Source organism: Periophthalmus magnuspinnatus, chromosome 16 (assembly GCF_009829125.3).
Source record: "Periophthalmus magnuspinnatus isolate fPerMag1 chromosome 16, fPerMag1.2.pri, whole genome shotgun sequence".
In the NCBI taxonomy this organism is placed as follows: domain Eukaryota; kingdom Metazoa; phylum Chordata; class Actinopteri; order Gobiiformes; family Gobiidae; genus Periophthalmus; species Periophthalmus magnuspinnatus.
The window spans coordinates 29357325-29383024 of record NC_047141.1 but is presented as its reverse complement, the minus strand read 5'-3'; the positions used below and the strand labels follow the sequence as shown (position 1 = coordinate 29383024).

The 25700-nt window shown below is 40.8% G+C and overlaps 1 protein-coding gene across 1 annotated transcript in view; it reads right to left on the bottom strand.

Moving 5' to 3' along the window:
- Window positions 1–25700, bottom strand: part of prkcg (protein kinase C, gamma) — an 80420-nt gene that overhangs the window by 44803 nt on the left and 9917 nt on the right. Inside the window, exons 2-8 of the mRNA XM_033980869.2 lie at window positions 21613–21644; window positions 21408–21490; window positions 14479–14590; window positions 10803–10931; window positions 8515–8671; window positions 6667–6868; window positions 1870–2070 (exon numbers count right to left, since the gene is read on the bottom strand). Of these exons, the coding sequence (XP_033836760.1) occupies window positions 1870–2070; window positions 6667–6868; window positions 8515–8671; window positions 10803–10931; window positions 14479–14590; window positions 21408–21490; window positions 21613–21644 (916 nt within the window). The remainder of the gene's footprint in view (window positions 1–1869; window positions 2071–6666; window positions 6869–8514; window positions 8672–10802; window positions 10932–14478; window positions 14591–21407; window positions 21491–21612; window positions 21645–25700) is intronic.

Here is a 25700-nt window from a genome sequence, read left to right as displayed (position 1 = left end):
CAAATCACAGACTATAAAGAAGTGGACTGAGTGAATGTGACACTAGGGACCAATTCTGAGTCAAGTTCCATATTTGCAATTCTGACCGCGAGTATCATAGCAACAAAAGAGCCAGTCCAGAGCGAGACTGCTGAAGGCCACGCCCCTTCCTGCCCACACCACTGACTGAGCAGGGATTGGGCACTTATCAAAGCTGTCAATCAAATCTGTACGAGAGGGACCTCTGGGAAAAAAGGTGTCTGATTTGTCTGTTATCCATCCATTTTCTTCCTCTTATCCGAGGCTGGGTCGCGGGGGCAGCAGTCTAAGCAGGGACTCCCAGACTTCCCTCACCCCAGACACGTCCTCCAGCTCCTCCGGTGAGACCCCAAGGTGTTCCCAGGCCAGCAGAGAGATACAGTCCCTCAAGCTTGTCCTCGCTGGGGCCTCCTCCCCGTGGGACACGCCCGGAACATCTCCCCAGGGAGGCGTCCGGAACAGACACCCGAGCCACCTCAGCTGCTCCTCTCGACGTGGAGGAGTTGCGGCTTTACTCTGAGCTCCTCACCCTGTCTCTAAGGACGTTTTAAGACCAAAATGACGAGTCTGACGGCAGCAGTTACAGACAGAAAGGTGAAAGCTTCTCAATAGAAACTGAAATGAAGTTAATGGAGCCGGAAGCGAGTCCATGATCACTTCCTATTTGCAAAACTAGCAGGTTAGCTATGTCCATTTATATAAACTGGAACCAGACAGAAATACCAACGAAATATGTCCAAAATACATGTTCTAATTGTCTCTGTGAACGTCCTTTAAGCTCATGTAGTTACAGAGTCGTACAGTGTAAAGTGTCCCTGATTCACTTGGCAGAAAAAGAGCCACAAAAGGCGGGTTAGCAGGAGGGAGGATTTATCAAAGCAAATAAAATGTCTGGTGGTGCCCGGCCGCTCGTGCATAAAATGCCATTTGAAGGTCAGGGATATCAATAGAGAAAGTTATTTAAAGTGGCCAATAATCCCTGTTGTCGCAGCATGAAGTACCTCTCCAAATACTGAGCAGCGCACTGTTTGTAAAGAGGCACAATTAACTCATCCAACTCATGTTCTCAGGGGAAGAACGAGTCATTTATATCATTTAAGATGGTCTGAGGTTTAAGGTTAACGCTGCCAGAGAAAATGAGTCATTTAGTTATAATGAAAGTTTAAAAAGCAGTGGTAAAGAACGTTTTTTTGTTTAAGCCAAAGCCTGAATTTAAGTGCAGGGTGTCCAGGAATTATTTTATTTATTTACAAAACATAACAGGACTTGGCAAGAGATAGAAACATGCAAAGGAGACAAAGAAACAGACAAGAAAATGATAAACCTGGTACAAAGCAAAGGACAAGAAACATAAATAAAACAATGATCAGAGCTTGGGGTGGGTTGAAAACTGCTCCCTCATCCTACAAGTACTACTACTGCTTTTAAAGTCCTACTCACACATAGATGAACAAAGGGTTAGCGTGAATGTTTAAGCTTTAAAAAATAGTCATAAATACACTTTACGTCATGTTTTGTCAGGCCGACTACTTCAGCCGCACTGCAGTTTTATACCAGAAGTCATTTATATCAATATTGCAATTTAAAATGTCCTAAATACACTGTAATGATCTGATATTTGTGTTTAGTTCAGCTTTGACTCCATTCTTGTTGTTTTTTTGCTCTAGTTTTGACGTGGGTTACGGCCAAAAGTGACCCTTGTGTTCAAAAAATAAACAACCTGAATAAACTTGTCGTGTTTCCTTACATCCAAACACTACAGTACATACATATCATCAATTCTAACTGATATACTTTTTATTTAAAGCTCCATTGTCTCGATAGTACACAGTAAACACACTCTTTTAGTACCTTCCCGAAGCTGCCTTTGCCCAGCACCATGAGGAAGTTGAAGTCGTGGATGGTGACCTTGTGTTTGCCTGGGCTGGGACAGTGCACCGGGACACAGGGGTGCAGGGCGATGGAGGAGGGAGACAGGGGCCCCGGGGTGCTCTCTGACAGGGAGACAGGTGCGATGGGGGGTAAGGGCGACAGGGCATCTGGCTGAGGTTCCTGAAACAGAAGCATACACTGAGTAAAGAGCCAGACACTGCAGAATACATAATAATAATAATAATAATAATAATAATAATAATAATAATAATAATAATAATAATAATGCATTTTATTTATAAGCGCCTTTCAAAACACCCAAGGACACTGAACAAGACAAAATCAGATAAAAACATACAAATACAATAAAACATGACAAAAAACTGATTGATAAAAGATGTGTGATTGGTTACATGAGCAGATATAACACAGAAGATGAGAATATTTCACTTGTGTTGGTTTTATTCACTCAGCAGGACTTGATCAGTGGCTCTGTTCACGTCGAGTACCACCAGGTGGAGTCTCACTAAACACTGGCTTTAAAATAGAAACTAGACCCAAATCATTAATGACATTTTTAAATAAAATAGAGTGTAAATGTGCCAATGGTAGAAGACGTACCACAGTTTGAGAAACACTGGTCCAGATCTTTTGTTTTTTGCTCCTTTTTATTTCTGTTTGACTTGGTTTAATAGACCAGTCTCAGAGGTAGAACGTAAAAGTAAAAAGTAAGTAGTAAAGTATTGTACTTAAGTAAAAAAAAAAAGTAGGTATCTGTACTTTACTTAAGTACATTTTACCGTGGAAGCTTTTTACTTTTACTTCACTACATTTGAGAGCAGTATCTGTACTTTCTACTCCACTACATTTGAAAACTGGACTGAAAAGTAAGTAATAAGTAATTTTTTTATTATTGTTTGAGACCTGCTGAAAAGGCAGAGGGTTTATTATTTATTATATTCTTTTTTTTTATAATTTCATTTTATTTATATATAAAAAAGAAACAGTACAGTACAAAACAAAACAGGTATATAGAAACATGCACAGGAGACAAAGAAAAAAACAGTAAAAAAAAATTATTATATTCTTTTTTTTTAAACAAGTACTTTAATACTTTTACTCATGTAGATTTTTTTCTTTTTTTTTTGTTCATCTTTTTAACTTTTACTTAACTATTTTTTGCTCCGGTATCTGTACTTTTACTTAAATAACAAAACCGAGCACTTCTTCCACCACAGCTGTTTCTTCATCTGAATTTTTTAAAGTGTAAAACTCAAAAGTTTAGTTAGAGTCACTCATCTTTTAGATAATTTAGTTGGAAAGAAGCAGAGAACAGTAAACATCTTGGTACAACTCATCATAATAGAACAGGTCAGATTAGTCACACGCCGCATTAGAGCCAAACTTTATCATTTTAATAAGACGCAACTTTATGTACGACTTGGAACTGCAGTAAACTTTGGTGTTTTCTTACAGATTAGTTGTCATTTAGACCGTTTTCGACCTGTTTTAGCTCTGAGTTGTACCTGTCCTCGTCTCGGTTGCACTTGCAAAGCTAAATATTCACCGAAGCAGCACTGGGTTTGAAAACTTTAAGAGCCACTGATCTAAACCCTTTAACCAAATCCATCTTCATTCAAAACTACTGAAACCAAGATTAATATTCGGAATACAGGCCGTTTCACTGGGGCATATTTCTTTTTGCCGTGCAGTGTGAGCGCGGCTGCACTAAAGCTAGAGCCAGGACATTATTTATTATCTCATTATTTAGCTAACAGCCGCAGCATAAATCTCTGGTAGTTTTTTCTCTTTTTTTTAAGTGAATCGTAAGCAGAGGAACAGTTGAAAACCGTGACCCATAGCGAGCGGTGACAGATGTTGTTTATTATAAGTTGATAATTATATCCCTAAAAAGTAACGCCAAAGCTGAGGATAAATGGTGATTAGCACGGAGGAATGGTGGTCCAGGTGTGGCCGTATCCCCCCCCCCCCGCAGCGATTTCCATATGAAGGACCGAGAATCAAAATGGAGGATGCATTTGGTGAGTTTACAGAAGGTAAAACGCGGCTCACGCTTTGGATGGACTTAACTTACATCACTGGGATTCTATAAGCACTTAAGGTGACGATAAGGCTTCTCCATTACTAGTGAATAATAGTTGTAATATCGTCACAGTCGAGAGAGCTCATCATAAGAATTAATTACACAGATATCGCTAAACTACTCCCATTGTTTGTATCCCCCATAAAAGTCTCGTAAAAGTCAGTAGTAAAATGTATTTACTATTGAACCAACACAAATCCCGGACTAAAGCAGGGCTAAATCGGGAAAATCTGTAAAACACGGGTAACCTGGGCCTTAAAGAGTCTGTATTACGCTATTTTCTGATCTGTTATAATGTCGTTTCCTTATCACAAACAGCGTGCGTGATTATAATCGCCTTTACGGGACCAGACTGCCTCATGTTGCCAGTTTCAATACAATGTTTAGATGTTAGTTCTGGTGTTTGTCCACAAGAGGGCACTCTAACACAGTAATGACACTTGTTTGCTTCTGTGCCTGTTATCAATTGGGGATAGTTCTTCATCTCCGTCAGACATCGTCATGGCCAGTGGGCAGTGGATCTGGATCCCAGTGATGCCACACATTTATATCCTCCACTCAAGAAGGTGAAGTCTGATGTGTGGAATTATTACGGATTTGAAAAACAAGACCAACACCGATCTGCAGAGCCTGACGAAAAAAAAATACATCTCCGAGGACAAACACGAACAACTTACACGAGCATTTACAACACAAACATCTGCATCGTTTGACAAACTTGAGCTGTAAATATCCAACGTAAGTAACACACGATGAGAAATAAACTATTGAATGTAGTTTGTGTTAGTTTGGATTTGTATGAATAATGGTCCGTGTTTGTGTTGACTTTGCTATCGCTAGGTTAGCACTAGCTGAACAGCATTTTGCACAGCTGATAGCACCACTTGCTAGCAGCGGTGCATGGTTTTACAACAACCATGAATTAATCTGAACCTATGACAACACATTTTGGGTTTTTTAGGGCACAGTACATTTTTTTCCCTCTACAAAGTCCTGGTGTCCACACATGAGGACGTTATACTCCACTGGTTTAATAATAATCGTGACACTATTGTTAATCGCGTTTATTTTGGTCACGATAATAGTAAGTCAAAATTTGAATATCGTCCCATCCCTCCTGAACAAAAGGTAAAACGTAGATGTTAACAGCCAGGGCTGCCCTTTGTCACCGGTTCTGTTCATTATATTTATGGACAGAATTTCTAGGCGCAGCCAGGGGCTGGAGGGGGTCTGGTTTGGGAACCACAGGATTTCATCTCTGCTGTTTGCAGATGATGTTGTCCTGATGGCTTCTTCGAGCCAGGACCTGCAGCAGGCACTGGGGCGGTTTGCAGCCGAGTGTGAAGTGGCTGGGATGAGAATCAGCTCCTCCAAATCCGAGGCCATGGTTCTCGACTGGAAAAAGGTGGTTTGCTCTCTCCGGGTGGGTGGTGAGTCTCTGCCCCAAGTGGAGGAGTTCAAGTATCTCGGGGTCTTGTTCACGAGTGAGGGAAGGATGGAGCGGGAGATTGACAGGCGGATCGGTGCAGCGTCTGCAGTGATGCGGTCGCTGTATCGGTCCGTTGTGGTAAAGAAGGAGCTGAGCCGGAAGGCGAAGCTCTCGATTTACCGGTCAATCTACGTTCCTACCCTCACCTATGGTCATGAGCTTTGGGTAATGACCGAAAGGACAAGATCGCGGATACAAGCGGCTGAAATGGGCTTCCTCCGCAGAGTGGCCGGGCGCACCCTTAGGGATAGGGTGAGGAGCTCGGTCACACGGGAGGAGCTCGGAGTAGAGCCGCTGCTCCTACACGTTGAGAGGAACCAGCTGAGGTGGCTCGGGCATCTGCTCAGGATACCTCCTGGACGCCTCCCTAGGGAGGTGTTCTGGGCATGTCCCACCGGGAGGAGGCCCCGGGGAAGACCCAGGACACGCTGGAGGGACTATGTCTCTCGGCTGGCCTGGGAACGCCTTGGGGTCCCACCGGAGGAGCTGGAGGACGTGTCCGGGGTGAGGGAAGTCTGGGAGTCCCTGCTTAGACTGCTGCCCCCGCGACCCGGCTCCGGATAAGCGGAAGAAAATGGATGGATGGATGGATGGATGGATGTTAACTTGAAAACTGCAACTTCATGACATCACAAGGTGGAACAGAGCGTTTTGAGCTTTGGAGATAGAGACAGACTAATGATAAATGATCAGTTAAACATGTGTGAATGAAACAAAACACAACTCCAGGTCTGTTTTTGAGGAGGTAACAACATTAGAACAACTTCACAAGAGTCATTTTTACGTAATATAGGATCTTTAAACGAAAAGGCTGGTAGTATATCTTGTTTAAAATGAGACTAAGATAAAACTAAACCAGGTCTAAACAAGGTCTACTACATCAGGACTAAACCAGAACTAAACCAGGACTACACAAGGCCCAAAACAGGACTAAACTAGAACTAAACCAAGTCTCCTAAACTAGGACAACACCAGATCTCTTCCAAAACATAGCAGGAACATAAAACCTTTGTGTCAGATACCTTCCCATCTTCCTATATCCCTGTGCCTTAGATGCCCTCCCATCTAAATAAAGTTATCCCCAAAAGAGACGAGGAAACAAGAAAAAAATGGACAGAACCAAACCCCAAAGCCGTGCAAACCCCGCCCACTTTCCCCGTGGGTTTGATGATGCACTTCTTACCTGGAGATCTGGGTCGGGCACGGGGATGTTGTAGTACTCTCCTTCATCCTGGGCCAAAAGTTTGAACCAGCCGCAAATGGGCCGTCTGAAAATCTCACTCACTCCAAACGACAGCGCCCCCATGAAGTCATTACGGGAAGTGCGGTCCCAGTCCCATACCTCCACTGACAGGCGGCGGTCCCACTGGTGTCCGCGCACTGAGCTGGAGCAAAGTGGAAATACAAACTCAACATCCCAAAGGAGGAAAGAGACTGTCATGGAGAAAATTGTTTTCAGTTAGAAAATACACAATGACGAACTAGTCAATATGAGCTTATCCTGAGAAGTTGAGAGTAATGGTGAAGTTTACCGCAGAAATCGTTTTTTATGTCTTTCAAATGATTACTTGGTTCGCTCGCATGGCACCCTTGGTAAATATAAAACAGACTTTTAGACCAATAAAACGGCAATTTGTGAAGAACTGTGCAACAAAAACATGCGCCCTTTCTGTGAGTGGACAGCGTTTGGCTCCAGGAAAATGAAGCTAATCGAGGCTAGCAGTTTGTTCAGTTAATTTGGACTGCTGGATTAGTAACGCTGTCAATCAAACCTGTTGCTAACGTTAGCAGGTGCAACTACAGGGAAAGAAAACATCTGATTCGTCTGATATTGATGCTCATATCTTGATTTACAGATACAATAGTGAAATAAAAAACCCAGGATCATGTAGCGTGGGTTAATACGAATGTTTTAAAGCCAAAATGACGAGTTGCACTGCAGCAGTTACAAAGAGAGGGACGATTTTTCAATATAAAGTGAATTGGAGCCAGAGTCGATGGAGCCTGAAGTGCGCCCATGATCACTTCTTATTTGGAACACGGCGGCTAGCAGGTTAGCTATGTCCATTTATATATACAGTCTATGCTCACCAGAAACCTGACTCGTATTTATTCTGTGGAAATGATGTTCTTTTGGCTATAATATTCCACAGTACGGCACAGCATTTATCTATTTAGCAAAGTATCATTTTAAATTTCTATTTCCGTAGAATCATGTAGGTGATGTGTGGCCAGAAAGTTACTGCATTTTTAAATGTGGATTTTTTAAATATTTAGATGTTAGTTTTGAGGGATTGTGATTATAGTTTAGATTTATGTTGTTTTCTTTCTAAATAGGAGCAAAATTGTAGTAAAAAAATGTAGATTGAAACAAAAGACTGTATTTTCCGGACTATAAATCACACTTTTTTTTATAGTTTGGCTGGGGGTGCGACTTATACTCAGATGCGATTTATATGCCAGTGCGACTTATACTCGGGAAAATACGGCATATGTTTTTTTCTTCATTATTAAGCATTTTTTTGGCTGGTGCGACTTATACTTCAGTGCGACTTATACTCAAGAAAATACAGTATATGTTTTTTTTTTCTTCATTATTATGCATTTTTTGGCTGGTGCGAATTATACTCCAGTGCAACTTATACTCGGGAAAATACGGTTTATGTTTTTTTCTTCATTATTATACTTTTTTTTGGCTGGTGTGACTTATACTTCAGTGCGACTTATACTCAGGAAAATACGTTTTTTGTTTTTTTCTTCATTATTATGCTTTTTTGGCTGGTGTGACTTATACTCAGGAAAATACGGTATATGCGCATATTGAAACCAGAGTATACATGGGTTAAAACAAGTAACTACATCTTTTTAATCAGGAAAAAGTCCTCAAAACGTTGCATAAAACAAGTAGCTGAAACCCATGAATAGACCCAATCAAGCAATCAGGACACGGCTTAAATATAGACTTAAGCTAACATCTCTTTTCGCGGCGCATGAGGCTATAACTTTTGAGTTCAAGTTCATTCAAACTCACAAGGTGAAGCTCTCATTCCAGACGGGATTGAGAGTGGAGCGGATGGTCTTGGTCTTCTGTTTGCTGTGGCTCTTTGGGTCCGGAATCAATTTGAGTTTAACGTAGGGGTCTGACAGGCCATTAGGGTCCATGGGCATCAGGTTACGAGCCTCCCTCACTGAGAAGAGCGAGGATGTGATTAGAAACGACAGCACAGACAAACCCTTCATTACCTCTGTAACCACGGCTTTGTTTTGGGCACAGCCTCTCACACACAAACATAAACTGATTGTGTAGCGCCACCGCCTGAACGTCCTTGGCATTATTTCTATATCATAAGAACGTAATTTTATTGTTGTACAAAAGTGAGTTACAGTGTCTCATTTACTAGAGCAGGGGTTGGTGCCCAAAATGGGGGGCACGGGGCAGTGAGCTGGTCGTGAGATGATTGGATTAGATATAACAGATATAACAGAATAATTATGACGCAGTATTTATGAGTAATTTGAGTAGTGTATTAATAAGAGGGGAGTGACTTAATAAAGACTCCAGCGCAGGGGCGTCGTCAGGAAGGGGAACTATAGCTATACACCCCCATAGCGATAGGTTTTTGGTCAATTTTCAACCTTCAGTCAACTTAAATGGTTCAAATGGCAACCACAAAGTGTCTATATTAGGTTTTATAAATCACTACAATCGCTAATCACATTTAAAGTTATTAAATAACCCTGGAGAACCGGGGGTCAAATTTGGCTGCAGTTAATTGCTGCTACCCAAAATGAACAAACAAACAAAAAAAAAAAAGTCAACTGTAACTTCAAAAGCCCAGAGTGCCACTTTTGACCCCTGCATAGAGACACCTAGTGGATGAATTTTTAACTAAAATGAGCCACAGTGGTAGTGACAAGATGGCTGCCCACGTGTTATTTTGTTGAGCTGGAAAACTACCCAAACAAAATCATCTTCTCAAATTAAATCGTCTTCTAAAATTGTGTTGTTTTTTTTGTTAATCTTTTTAGTAATAGCTTGCAGAATGTCTAGAAATACGGTTTATATTCTTTTTAGATAAATTATATACTTTAAGGTCAAAATTTGGCCGTGATCCTAAATTAGAGAATAAAGGGTTAAAATTGAAAAAGTGGATATTTCAACTTACAGCAGTAATTTAATGCAATGTTCATAATTTTCCAAAATAAGAGAAGTGTTTTTGGGTTCTCCAGGGTTAAAACAGCGACGCAAACGTGGTAGGCTCTAGATTAACATGTCTGTGTAATGCCTCAGTCGTCCAGGTCTGATCAAATTTTGTAAAACGTTGGTCTTTTTGCAGATGTAGTTTCACGTCTTGCATTGATGGCGTGGCCTGGATTTTTAAGTGTAGAGTCAGTTTACGCTTAAATGTCCCATGATGGTGAAAGTCTTGTGGTTGTTCTTGGTCTTTTATTTATTGCTATTCAGTGGTGGATAGTGATTGTGTGGGTTTATGGTGTTGTGATGGATAATTTATAAGGCAGTGTCCACCAGCAATCTGACCAGAAAAGGCGATTTGTCCAGTTTACAGGTTAAAATTTTGTCTTTTGCTCTAGATTAACATGTTAAGTGTGCGCCCTCATAGCTCCTCCAACCAAAAATGAAAAGAGAAAAGACATCACAACACGATAAACCCATGCAATCACTATCCACCGCTGAAAAGAAATAAATAAAAGACCAAGATCAACCACGAGACTTTCACCATCATGGGACATTTAAGCGTAAACTGACTCTACACTTAAAAATCCAGGCCACGCCACCAATGCAAGACGTGAAAATACATCTGCAAAAAGACCAACGTTTTACAAAATTTCATCAGACCTGGACGACTGAGGGACATGTTAATCTAGCACCTACCATGTTGGTGTCTCTGTTTTAACCCTGGAGAACCCAAGAACCCTTTTCTTCTTTGGAAAAATATGAACATCGAAAATACATCTGCAAAAAGTCTCATCTTTTACAGAATTTGACGATGTCGTAACTTCAGATGGAGAGCAGGGGCCTATATAATTCTATGGGAGATCCGAAAGAAATATAAAAACTTACGATCCCCAAACCTTATCGTTATATGTACTCCACAAACTCGCCGTATTAATCTTAAGGTTTACAGTTCACTTTCTCAAATTCTGATGTTAAACTTGTCCCAATTTTGGTTTGATGAGGACAGAGATTTTAACCATAACCTCAGAATGAACACAACCTATTACTTTAACCAGTCTAATATTGTAATTTAACTTAAGACGCTATGTATACAAATATATATGAGCCTCCTCGTGTCTCACCTGTGACGTAGACGTCCTCCTTCTCTCCGCGGATGGTCAGGTGGATCCTCCCTCTCTTCTCCGTGTGGTCCTGTCCGCACAGACTGGGAACACTGGTCTCACAGCGCCGGTGCACGTTCATGTCACAACCTCAAAAATAAAAAAGCAAATATTTAGATTTAGTTCAGCAAGGAAAGATTTAAAAATCCTATATTACGCAAAACTGACTATTTAAGCTGTAAGTCTTGTTATGATGCTGTTATCGCATCAAAAACAGACCTGGAATTGTGTTTTGTTTCATTCACATGTTTGAGGAACTCTTCGCCAAAGCTCAAAATGCTCCGTTCCACCTTTATGATGTCATGAAGTTATAGATCCGAAAACAGTAATATGAGCCCTTTAATGCGGGTTTAAAATGTGTATTCAACCAGATCAACGCACAATATACTGTATATGCAAACATACACACCAAAGATCTGATCATTATTTGGTTTCTGGAGCTTTAAGATGGTCAAAATCAAAATGCAAATCTATGTAATCTGAGCAACCATGATCAGAGAGAAATCGGATTACTCGCATCAGATTTGGCTGTTTATGTGTCATCATTAATCATTTTCAAACTTGTCTCTGTAATCCCTCCATTATCCAGCAAGGTCCCATAGCAAAAGAAACAGGAAAACATTAAAAAACTCCAAAAATCTAATAATAATCTGATTCTGAGTTTGCATGTAAGCGTGGCCAGTTAGATCTGAGTAGTCTGATTACGGTACGTTCTGATTGTGCAGGGTTCAAACTAACAAAATAAGACAAAAATAAAAGAGAAAATGTTAAAGATCACAGCGGGTATTTTAAAATTTGAACTTCCAAATACAACAAATTTATTACCGTATTTTCCAGAGTATAAGTTGCACTTTTTTTCATAGTTTGGCCAGGGGTGCGACTTATACTCAGATTTATATGAGAAATATATGTTTTTTCTTCATTATTATACATTTTTTGGCTTGTGTGACTTATACTTCAGTGCGATTTATACTCCGGAAAATACAGTAATTTACTCCAGATGTTTTTGTTGACCAGATTTGCAGGTAAACACACAGATTACTTTAGTTGTCGGAGTTTGACTGGCCATGTAAATTGACACAGCATCTAAACTATATCTAATAAGCCTGGAAAATATGAATTCAACCATATTCCTTGATTTAAAGCATTTCCAGATGGAGCAGCGCTAAATTTACCAAAACAAAACCAGGACCAAACTTTCGGTAGTTCAGTCTACGGCCGAATTAAGACTACGCCAAATCTGAAACAGCACTAAACAAGGACAAAACCTGGACTGACCCAAACCAGGTCAAAACCAGATCACATCACAGCTGCAAACACAACACAAAAATCAGTTAGAATTATTCATCAAAGGCTGTTGGCTTCTGACAGAAAAACAGTGTAGCTGCAGCCAGAGTCAAGACGCTTCATTATCTCCATGTTTCTCAAAGCACTGGTTAGTTTTCATTGTGGGCTGTTCACTGGATGATTCCCAAACAGCTCAAGATTAGTAAAGTATCAAGAAATAATGTAATGAATTCCTTTTGTTTGGAGCGGCTCTCGACCACTTTCAAATTATCAAAGGAATTATTATTATTGGTGTAATTATATAAGTGGATTTGTCCTGTTTTTAGCATCAGAGGAGTGAAGTAAAACCAACTCCAAAGTGAAAATCCTCAGTTGTTTAAAGGCAAACTGTGTAACTTCTCTATCCGTTACCCACTCGTCTCCCTGGAGATGTTATTGCTTTGCCTGGAATGTTCCACAGTGCAGTATTAAACATATCCATTCTGCAGTTAGTCAGTGATGCTGTTTCTGTTTATTACACATGAGCTGCCCTGATGTCATTATCGTGCTAATGTTTACACTGGGGTTTTTATGGGGTTATTGGATGAGGGGCTTGCACCTTTTGTGTTGCACTTTATGTCAGAACTTTGCAGAGTTTGATGTTCTAGACAATGACAAAAGAATCTCGAATACATTTTTATTGCTCAAACATACTGTAAATGGGGATTAACTCTCTACAAATCTGATTTAATTTAATCTTGTGGCATAATGAGCTTGTATCGACGGAAAAAGCTACATTTAATGCCCTAGAACCAGGAAGTACTTCACACATGTGTCCTGTGCTCAGGTCTAGAACCAGGAAGTTTTTCACACATGTGTCCTGTGCTCAGGTCTAGAACCAGGAAGTACTTCACACACGTGTCCTGTGCTCAGGTCTAGAACCAGGAAGTACTTCACACATGTGTCCTGTGCTCAGGTCTAGAACCAGGAAGTTTTTCACACATGTGTCCTGTGCTCAGGTCTAGAACCAGGAAGTTTTTCACACATGTGTCCTGTGCTCAGGTCTAGAACCAGGAAGTACTTCACACATGTGTCCTGTGGCTCAGGTCTCTGGCTCCTGTGGCTCAGAGACTTTAAAGCAGCTCTGTGTGAACAAGTCTCTTCATGGACCAGCACCAAAGAACCAGGACTAAACCTGGACTAAACCAGGACTGAACCAGGACTGAACCAGGACTGAACCGGGAATAAACCGGGAATAAACCTGGACTAAACCGGGACGAAGTCAGAACTTGCCTGGCTCTCCTCCTCCTCGTCTGGTCTTCCTCCCCCTCGCCTGGCCGATTTCTTATGTTGTCTGATTTTTCCTGTTGTGTCTGATTTTTCCTGTTGTTTTGTTTTTTGTGTGTTGGCGGCACGGTGACTGAGTGGCATCACTCATGTCTCACAGCAAGAAGGTTGGTTCGATCCCCGGGTCACCAGGCCTTTCTGTGTGGAGTTTTTCATGTTTCTCCCCGTGTCTGGATGGGTTTCCTCCGGGTACTCCGGTTTCCCCCATCAACCAAAACATGAACGCCCTTCGAGACAACTGTTGTTGTGATTTTGGGCGTTACAAAAATAAATGAATTGAATTGAACTAAATCAGGACTAAACTGGGACTAAATCAAGTATAAACCAGCACTAAACCAGCGCTAAACCAGGACTAAACCAGGACTAAACCAGGACTAAACCAGGACTAAACCAGGACTAAACCAGGACTAAACCAGGACTAAACCAGGACTAAACCAGGACTAAACCAGGACTAAACCAGGACTAAACCAGGACTAAACCAGGACTAAACCAGGACTAAACCAGGACTAAACCAGGACTAAACCAGGACAAAACATATGGAATCAGCATTTCAGTTTTCTGCAGCTAAAACCTGGAACATTCTTCCTGAAGATGTGAGACAGACCTCGACTTTGACAATGTATAAATCCAGACTCAAACTGTTCCGTTTATCTGCTGTGACTGAAAGGGTTTTATTCTGCAGTTTTTAATGCAGAATAATGTTAATTTTTAATGTTAATTTTTAATGTTAATTTTATGATAATTATTGATGTTTTAATGTGTTCGTATTGTGACTTTAATGTCTTTCTTATTCCGTAATCCTCTTTGAATTACTTTGTGTATGACTGTACTATACAAATAAACTCGCCTTGTCTCACTATGAAACATTCTTGGCAAAGCAAAACAAACAAATTTAATTATTTTTTGTTTGGGATCACCTCACAAACTCGCTATATAAATATCGTTTTCACCTCTAATCTGTCAGTACTTCTTGTTCGTGTAATAGCTGCGCCCCTTCACAGAGGTAGTGAGGCGTGGGACTTACTGGAGCACTTCATGCCCTGGTGAATGAGCCCGTAGAGCAGAGAGCCGCAGTGGTCACAGAACGTGGGACTGGAGTATGTGTGGATTTTAAACGTGTGTCGGCTTTTCAGGTCCTGGAACACAAAGAAATACATTCATTTATACAGCGAGGCGAGGATGCATTCACAGTAAAATACAAATATATGGACGTGGAGCAGGGATGGGCCATGAAAAATGCGATATTCAGTATTCTGTTACAACTATTTCTAACAATGAAACACTAACAACATGGTGGTTTTTTTTTTATAGATTCGTGGTGTACGGTATTTTGAGGATACGACAAATTTTAGGTGCGGTCATTATAATTCAATTCAAGTCCATTTTATGTATATAGCACATTTAAAATACAACTTAAACTGCCCAATGTGTCAACAAACAGATATACAGACAATACGACACAAAAAACAATAAAACAATGAAATAGCAACATATCCTGTCGAGCTAGAATTAAATGCCAGGGAGGAGATGTGGGTTATACACTTTTAGACAATTTGACAGTGGTTTAATATTGGTAAAGTAAGATTTATTAACTGGTCTAACTGTTGAAATCAAAACAAGGACTAAAACAGAACCAGCGGTGGACCGAAATGAAGTAAAAGTAGTAAAGTACTGTATTTAAGTAGAATTTTTAGGTGTAAGTACTTTTACTTTTACTTCACTACATTTGAGAGCAGTATCTGTATTTTCTACTGCACTACATTTTTGAACAGGACTGAAGTAAAAAGTACTTTTCATCTGATTTGAGGGGTTATTTTTGCCATGTTTGTGGAAACATTCTGATAAAAATTTTCGAGTTCAAGCTTTGGCTTTGAGCAAAACAAAAATACACAAAATTCATAAGAAATATTTTAAAAAGTGATTCATGAGCAAAATAAGTCATTTTAATCAATATCACCACATTTACACATTAAGCAAATGAACAACACTTGTGTGAAATACTTTAACTTTTTGCTCTTAAAGTAGATTTTTAAACAGGTACTTAAATACTTCTACTTGAAAGTGAAAGTAAAAAGTATCCTTTAAAATTTGAGAGCAGAACTACATTTTTTAACAGGACTGAAAAGTAAAAAGTACTTTTCATCTGATTTCACCATGTTCGTGGAAATAAAGTACTAAAGTTTTCGAGTTTAAGCTTCAACTTTGAGCAAAACTAAATAAATCCACAAAATTCATGAGCTTTGAATAAATTAAGACATTGATTTGTATTGCTACTGTTAACACTTTAATTAATACTTCTACTTCTTGGTCTCAAAGTACATTTTTTCATGTGATACTTTTGCTTTTCCTCAGTAACTTTTGTCTGTAGTTCTACTTAAGTAACAAAATTTATCCAGCGCTGAACATGAAATGAAATAAAATGAAAAACTGGCACAAAGTTAAGATCGGACCAAAAAAATTGCCTTTTAAAAACTCATAAAATTGTCGCCTACGGTCAGTTTGATGTGCAGTTTTTATTTGAAAGATAACTTATATATTCAGTAGATTAAGATTCATAATTTAACAATGTGTCCAATGCAAAACCTTGACCTATATCCCACCGATTCAGTTGTGTCCGTTTCCACAGTGTAGTGCATTAGCTGATACCGCAGTTACCACACGTCCACACTCTGCAGTCCCAAAGTGGAGCGATGTTGAGAGTCGTATTTATGGAGAATCCAATTACATTTGTCCAGTGGGGAGTGTGACTGTACAATGTGCTGTATGAATGGATGTAATGATGAATCATGTTTATCACTGCACAGCCCTGCACAGCCCGTCAGCCATTAGCCCCGTGCAAACTGCAGAGCGGCACGACGGCGGGATTCACATTCACGGCGTTCTACGGGACGATAATATTTAATACAGACGGAGGGCAGATGAAATGAATGGAGTTCAAATGCAGATTTTGGTTATAATAGAGCAAGATCGAATTATGCAGTTATCCTGTTGAGAATTTACCTTTCCAGAATCTCTTAAGAGCACACCGGGAAATCAACTGCTGGGTTTTATATTGATTAATAATATTTAAAGGTCCTATGTTACTATGTTACTACGTTGACTCTCGTGAGGTTTAAGCCATGTTATCTCATCAAAAACAGACCTAGAGTTGTGTTTTGATGCATTCACACGTTTTAGTAACTTTTTATTATTCGTCTGTCTACATCTCCAAAGCTCAAAATGCTCTGTTCCACCTTGTGATGTCATGAAGTGGTAGTTTTCAAGTTAGCAGCTCTGTTTTAACTTTAGTTCAGTTGAAATTGGCAATTCCAGAGCTGAAATGATCCGAATCCAAATGATTCTAGTGAAGGTGTATGGAGATTTAAAACACTATGGAGCACTTCCTGCATAACCACATGACATCACAAGGTGGAACAGAGTGTTTTCTGTTTGAGAGAAGAAGCTAAATATTCAGGGTTTGTGCGTTAAACATGTGTGAATGAGGCAAAAGCAATGAGGAAACAACATTAAAACATAGAAAATAGTGTAATATGGGCTCTCAACTACAATTAATATAATGAAAAATACAGATGTTTTTGTCATACAGTGAGTTTGTGGGTTTAGTTCGCAATAAAAATGATCAAGTTCAACTTTAATCGAATAAAGTACAATCCGGTTAACAGGTAAAGCTGGTCGTTGCTCCTGATCTGGGCGTATTTCAGCATCTAAACACCACCTTTACTCAGATCTGCTCCGATCCCCCATTGGAAATTATGACATCATTAAACTCCAGAACATGAGCACAACCTATACCGTCCCGTCCCCTCGTACCCTCCACGGGGCGGTCACATGGTACGCACATGTTACCCTTGACCGCTTTCCCCGCCGCCGCTGCTGCTCTTTACAGGCGGCAGAGGACAAGTATAAATGGAAACCTGGCTTCGTACGATGGGTGTTTTCAGATTGTAAAATGTGTTAATGTGGTTCTCTCAGATGGAGGACAAAAGGCTGTGTTCCTCCTGGACTGACTGCAAGATGTGTACGAGAAATACAACGAAGAAAAGCACACGGATGTACAATGTGAGCTTTCATAATGTAATAATAATAAAATAATAATCTTAGTTTGTTGGTGGTTTTCAGATTCTTGAATGTGATGACGTTAAACTCTCAAACTGCTCGGTTTCAGATGACATCACAGTAGGGCAGTAATATTTAATACAGATGGAGGGGGGCAGCTAAAATTAACATATCATATTTGAGTACAAGTCGCACTGGAGTATAAGTCGCACCAGCCAAAAAAATGCATAATAATGAAGAAAAAAACACATATTTCACATGTAAATCGCAACTGAGTCCAAGTCGCACCCCCCGCCAAACTAGTGAAAAAGTGCGAATTATACTCCGAAAAATATGGTAGTTAACATGCAGTTTTTTGTTGTAATATAGAACCTTCTAGGGCATATGTGTCAAACTCAAGGCCCGCGGGCTAAATGTGGCCCTCCACATCATTTTATGTGGCCCTCAACAGGGTAAATTAAAAGGTATGATGGTCTTAAAATGTTGTTTTATCAGGAGATCCACAATTACACAGCCATATTTTTACAACTAGGCAAATGCACATACAATATTTGTAACTTGCATAAGTAATGAATACAGAAACAGTTAATAAGTTTAAAAAGTAGTTACATTTATGTTACATCTGGCCCTTTGAGAACAGCCATTTTGCTGATGTGGCCCTCGGTGAAAATGTGTTTGACGCCCCTGATCTAGGGTCTAGCCACTAATAGAACTGATCAGGCTCAACGCTTATGAATTTACCTTTTGGGTATTTCATTGAAAAGTACAATTCAATCAATAGGAAAATCTGTCTCTTGCCCTATTAATTACATTGTACTTTGAAATATAATGAAATATCCAAAAACAAATATCACAAATGTCAAACCTGATCATTTCTGTTAGTGACAAGTCTCGAGAACTCGCAGTACTACAACACAAATCTGCATTTTAACAATATTCATGTGAGCTGCCCCCTTCCATCTGTATTAAATATTATTGCAATAGTAAAAGGAGCCATTAGTGGTAAAAAACAATACAGCTGTGCACTCTCTACATTGTAAAACCAGTTTAAGTGACTGTGAACTATGGGAAAAAGGATTCTCAGAGCTAGAAACGAGCTCCCCTTACCCTCCCGTTATCGTTTTGATGACGGTGTAGATTGGGATTAAGCCGAAAGCTGCGTTAATTTACAATTACGGGTCATTTTGGAGAAATTGCCTTTGTTTTGACCTCTCCAAGTTAAAATGTTAACCATTATTGAACCCTCTGTAGTAAATACACAAGTTCAGGGTCTTTGTAAAGGTAAAGCCAAATAGTTTTACCCAGAGGTGTCAGGATCAGTGTAAGTATGTCTGGAAAGCATTTATACACTTTGGAAATCGGGAAAACTGAAAATGTGTAATGTAATTGGTTGATTCTACAAAGGGGAGAGTGGGGCGTAAACTTTCAGTCATCTGTAGCACTCATTTGCTAACACGTGATTAGCATTTAGAGACAAAGTTGGCGCCGTCTGATGTGTATTATGGCTGAAATCGACAAAAGTGACAGAGTAGATTTCACTTTTGGAATACTTTCCTGCAGCAGATTGGACATTGAAGATCTAACTTATTTTGTGGACATCGTTTCTTCACTGGGTTATATTCTCTGGACCTTTACGGAACAAATGAGACCAACTTTCGGGGAATATGTTGATGTTTGACAGAGCCAGAGCCCTCAAAGGTAAGTGTAGTCCGAATTCTTTTCTGGAAAAACGACTTTCCGATCAGCGCTGTGGTGATCGCAGGTGAAAATGGTTTGCGTAATCGGAAAAACGAGCGTCGCAGCTTTCTTTGGATGTGTAGATTGTTTGTGTGGGTGATGTTGAAGTAGATGTTCGTTGCTGTAGAGTCGTAAAGTAGAGGCGAGCGTCGGAACATTAACAGGTTAAACGAAGGTTGGAACGTTGGTCAGAGCGCCACCTGCTTGTGTCCAATAAAATCCGTTTTCGCCTGGAATGTTCTAAAGCAGCGACTCATTTTCACAGAGGGCCACATCAACAAAATGGTTGCTCTCAAAAGGCCAGACGTAACTGTAAATGTAAATAAATTACCAAATGCAATGTAAAATAAATGCAGCAACTACTTTTTAATCTTGTTAATTAACCGTTTCTATATTTATTACTTATTAAAGTTACAAATATTTCATATGGATTTGCATAAATATGAAAAAATATCTGTGTAACTGTGTATCTCCTGATAAACTGATATTTTAAAACTGTCAAACCTTTTAATTTACTTTGTCGCAGGCCACATAAAATGACATGGCGGGCCGCATTTGGTCCACGGGCCTTGAGTTTGACATGTGTGTTCTGAAGTATAGCATTAAACTTATCTATCGCCGTAGTGACATGCAGTTTGTTTATTTGTTTATTTAAAGATCTCTTATCATCTCTGCACATGCAAATATTACTCTTCCTGGGGTCCACTCTCAAAAATAATTTCACATCGACAGTTAATTAAAGTTTGTTGCAGTCAGGCCAAGTTACAAGTCAGATCTGTGAAGAGGCGAGTTCAACCACTGTAAGAATGTGTGTTTTGGAAGGTTTAGAAACACCCGCAACTGAATAAATGCAACATAGATCCATTTAATACTATACTTTAAAGAAATCGTGTGATGTTGACGTTTAGCTGATCTCGACAGGTTTTTGGAGCGGTCTTCCGAGCAGTGGCAGCAGGACGACAGCGCCATCTACAGTCCGACTTCATTAAAACAGTATCCCAGGTGTGCGAGCGTGAAAAGGCCCCCTCGTCCCAGTTTAAAGTGCAGTAATCGTGAGGAAAACGCTATGAAAACAAACTAAACCTTGAAAAACTGAAGCCCGGATGAACCTCAGCGGACCGGAAAATCGCACATTCATAATATACGTGTTGTTTTACGTGAATTCCCATCAGAATTCCCAACTCGACGCCCTAAATCACATATGTCAAACTCAAGGCCCGGGGGCCAAATGCCGCCCGCCACGTCATCTTATGTGGCCCGAGAGAAGATAAATTAAAGCTTGACTGTCATTTTAAAATAAGTCTGTACTGCTTTAATGTTTGCATCGACAATAAACTAATGAGATTTTCCCAGTAAGTGACACTGAGAAATATTTGCAAATCATCCCAAATTGTTCAGGAAGAGTAAAATTGTCGGCGCGGAAGGCAGTTTTAAGAAAGATGCTAAAGGTGAATACAAGTTTGTGCTTTAAGGAGAAAATCTGTATGTTTTTGTGTTCTACGTCGACATTTTGACACCAAACACGGAGCTAAGTATGAAAAAGTTAGTCTGCAAGAAAAACAACAAATTGTCCAATAATTAAAAGGCTAAAAAAGGCTGTTTTTGAAGCAGAGCTGAAGAAAAATGTCACTTTATCAGGAAATTCACATACACAGATACGTAATATTTGCAACTTGAATAAGTAATAAATACAGAAACAGTTATTTAACAAGTTTAAAATTAGTTACATTTATTTTACATGACATTTGTTTACATTTAGTGACATTTATAAAGCCGCACAGTCATATCTGGCCCTTGATGGCGGCCATTTTGCTGATGTGGCCCTCGGTGAAAGTGAGTTTGATACTTTAATGATACTTTAACGTCCCTAAACTCTATTAAACTCAGCGCTAGAACGACACGATGTCATCCGAAACCCGGCCTATTTTCAGAGTTACCCCGAGTGTCACCTCTCGCGCCCCCTCCTCCCTAAATCTCTCGCTCTCGTCTTTTCGGCCTTGTACCGTGACATGAATTACATCCGTGCGAGCGCTGACGGATGACTCATTGGCACGTATCGGCGGCACGGAGCAGCTGGTTAAATATAATGATGATGACACAGGGGACGTGATAAACAGCGTGTATAGGAGGAGAGGTGTAAAGATGGATGGATGGGCTCACATCTGGTCTGGGCGCCGTCACCGAGCCGGGGCAAGTGAAGGTCACAAACTCGTGGCATCTTTTGTGCACGACAAAACTGCAGACTGCGAAAAAAAGAAAAGAGAGAAGCGAAAAGGAAGAGAAGGAGAGAGGGGTTAGAGAACACGGACGCCAGGAATGAAACAGTGACAAACAAGAGCGAAAAGAGAGAAGTGGATATATCTACCTTGACATTGGAATCCCTGTTTGCCGATGCCCCTGAGAAAGACAGAAGGAGAGAGAGAGAAGGAGGGAGGGATGGAGAGGGAGGGAGAGACGGGGAAGGCAAGGGAGAGAGAGAGAGGAAAGGAGGGAGGGAGACAGGGAAGGTTAGAGAGAGGGAGGGAGAGAGAGAGAGAGAGAGAGAGACAGGGAAGGTTAGAGAGAGAAGGAGAGAGGGAGGAAAGAGGGAGAGAGAGAGGGAAAGAGGGAGAGAAAGAGAGAGAAGGAGAGGAGGGAAGGAGAGAGAAGCGAAGGTGGGGGAGGGAGGGAGACGGAGAGAGATAGGGAAGGTTAGAGATAGAAGGAGAGAGGAAAGAGAGGGGGAAAGAGGGAGGAGGGAAAGAGGGAGGAGGGAAAGAGGGAGGGTGAGAGAGAGGGAGGAAAGAAGGAGGAAAGAGGGAGGGAGACAGGGAAGGTGAGAGAGGGAGACGGAGGGAGAGAGACAGACAGGGAAGGTGAGAGGGAGGGAGGGAGAGACGGGGAAGGTGAGAGAGGGTGGGAGGGATAGAGAGAGATGGGGAAGGTGAGGGACAGAGGGAAGGAGGAAGGGAGGGAGAAGATGGGGAGAGAGGAGGGAGGTAAATGGGGGGGCAAAGAGAGGAAGGGACAGAGAGGGGGAATGAGGAGAAAGAGAGAAAGGGAGGGGGGGAGAGAAGAGGAATGGGTGTGAGGGGAGATGTGGAGAGAGGTAAGGGTAAAGAGAGACGAGAGAACGAGAGTGAAAAGAAGAGGAGAGAAATAAGGAAGCAAGGGCAGGACAGGGAGAGAAAGAAGAGGAGAATGAAATAAAAGACAGAGAGGAGAGAGAGGGATGGGGGCAGGTTGAGGAGAGGAAAAAAGAGAATGAAATAGGAGAGAGGGAGATAAGATGAAGTCAAAAAAGAAATGGTACAGACAGAGAAAGAGAATGAAATGGAAAAAAAATTGGGGAGAGAGAGATGAGGTGGAGAGAGGGGGTAACAGAGATGAAGAGAGAGAAAACGAGGAAAGAGAAAGAATGAAAAGAAAGAAAATAGAGGAAGGGATAGGAAAGTGGTATAGAGAGGGGGAGGGGATGGAAAAAGAGAGAGAAAGAGCCAATGATGAAGAGAAGAGTAGAGAGAGAGAGCAAGGGAGGAGGAATGATGAGAGATAGGATGTGAATGAAAAGAACGAGAGAGAGATTGGAGCGGGCAGAAAGAGAGTGTGAAAAAGAAAGAAGAGAGGAGCAGCGAGGGAGTGGGAAAGGAAGTAGAGAGAGAGAAAGAGTAGGAAAAGAGAGGGGTAAAGGAGAGGAGAGATATAGACAGAATGAAAAGGAGGAGAGAGAGACAGAGATGAAGAGAGAGAAAATGAGGAAAGAGAAAGAATGAAAAGAAAGAAAATAGAGGGAGGGATAGGAAAGTGGTGCAGAGAAGGGGCAGGGGATGGACAAAGAGAGAGAAAGAGCCAATGATGAAGAAAAGAGTAGAGAGAGAGAGAGCAAGGGAGGAGGAATGATGAGAGATAGGATGTGAATGAAAAGAACGAGAGAGCCATCGGAGCGGGCAGAAAGAGAGTGTGAAAAAGAAAGAAGAGGAACAGGAGGAGAGGGAAAGAGTAGGAAAAGAGAGAGAGACAAGGATTAAAACACAAAGCGTTCTTATCTGCTGCTGGTGGAGTCGAGCTGCAGGAGAAAATGACTGAGACGCGACAAAAGCTGAGGGTTATGGGAAAATCCACTGTCATCAAAATGTGCCCAAAACTGATGTGTTCGAAATAGTGTTTTTAACCCAAACTTCACGACGCAAACACAGTTCAACTCTGAAAGTAAAATGATCAGAAGTTTGTGTAGTTCACCTGCATCATTCTGCATTTAGAACAAAGAGGGAAAGAACTACAGCACCGACGTGAACGGGGCGGGAAAGTGGACTTTAAGTGTTTTATGGAGCTAAAGTAACGCACAAATACAGTCTATATAGCGTATTTTCTGTACTATAAATTTTTCTTTTCATAGTGTGTCCAAGGGTGCAACTTATACTCGGTGACTTATATGTGGAATATAAGGTGCATCTGAGTTTATAGTTTCACATATTTGTTTTTGACAACCAGGTTTTTTTCTTCATTATTATGCGTTTTTCGACGTATACTCCGGAAAATACAGTACATTTCAAGGTCCGATGTGACGCAAAATTGACTCTTGTGAGATGTTACCTCGTTAAAAACAGACCTGGAGTTGTGTTTTGCTTCATTCACACATGTTTGAGTAACACTTTATTATTAGTCCATCTAAATCTCCAACGCTCTAAATGCTCTGTCCCACTTTGTGATGTCATGAAGTGGTAGTTTTCAAGTTAACAGCTACGTTTTACCTTTTGTTTAACAGAAATTGGCAAGTCCAGCGCTGAAATTATCCAAATGATTCTACAAATGAAGGTGTGTGGAGTTTAAAAACACAGTGGAGCACTTCCTGAATCACCACAAGGTGGAACAGAGTGAAGCAAAACACAACTCCAGGTCTGTTTGTGCTGAAGAAACAACATTATACTGTAACATAGATCAGAAAATACTGTAATGTGAGCCGTTTAAAGATGCACAGCATGACTTTTCTGATGGACTGTTCGCCAAACTGCTGGTCTCCAAGGAGATGTTATTGCTCTGCCTGGAATGTTCCGCAATACGGCATTAAATGAACATCTAGCATTTATTTACAGGTGTTTTTATTGTTCTGATCTCAAAAAATGTTCACGAGCTTCCACAGATCAAACCTGTAACTTGGCCTTGGTGTGCCAACTACTTGTTTCCATGGAGATAGATATGTTTAATGTCACAAGGTGGAACATTCGGCAAAACGATACCATCTCTACGGAGACAAGCAGATGCAGATATTTGTGTTTTTTCTATATTAGCCTTGATTACTTTTCAAACTATGAGCATTACGTTTGTTTTTATCACTTAAATTTCATAACTTTCGTTCTTTTATGTCATTTTCTTTCGACTAAATTACATAAACTTCGCAATCGCCATGGAAACAATACGGCAGCGCGTAAGTAACCGGTCTGATCTGTGGAAGCGTGTGAACGTTTTTCCATTATATTAAAATTTGGAGCAATAAAACCACCTGTAAATAAATGCTAGATAGGTACGTTTAATGCCATACTGCATGCAATTCAGACAGCGCAACAACATCTCCATGGAGACGAGGAGATCAGATCAGAAAATCTACGCAGTGCATCTTTAAAAAAAACAGCAGAAACAGAAAAAATAAAAGATAGTTACTGTTTTTTTGTTTTTTTTTACACCAAACTGTGAAATATTCCAGGTGGAGCGACCGCAGTTTCACGAGACAAAGCAGGTGCCGGACTCTCACCTGAAAAGTCCCGTAGTGCACCTTTAAACGCAAACTCTAACTCTCTGGTCTGTATATTCACACGCAGCGACCAGGCACAATTACTCCAGTTTGCAGAGAGTGCCGCTGACGAGCTCCCTGCCTCTCCTTAGAGCTATAATTGAATAATTAAAGGCATTGATTGACTAAAGAGTCCACTCAGCAGCGCCCTGTCTGTTCACGGATCAGCTTTTTGATGAGAAGCTTTAGAGAAATCAGAGAAAACAAGCGACGAGTTCAACCACCGCAATCGCAAAAGAACAAGGTTTAAACTGACCATAATTACCCATCATGCTTTGGTTCACCATCTGGCTCAGGAATAATTGAAGATGTTTCGCAGAGGGTAATCGCGTTCCTCATTTGTATTCAACACTCAAAGTCTCCGCTGTTCCGCTTACGACCAGCAGAGGGTGTAGGAGAGCCGGTGTGAGCGCGCGGGGGGGGGGGAGGCTGACAGCGCGTTCACCGCAGACCCTGCAGTAAATATGACAGTGGAATCAGCGGGAAAGGCACGGCCGTGTAAGATTCAATATCGTGTAGTGGTGACCTCTGTCAAAACGTGGCCATCGAAGAATGTAACATCCTCAATATGAAGCCTGCCGGAGTGGATAAAACTTCCCCGTCTCCTCGTCCTCTCGCTATTTAAAGGGTAAAAGTAAACAGAAATAACTCAACTAGCGCTGGTTTTAAAGGGTCCGTGTTACGCT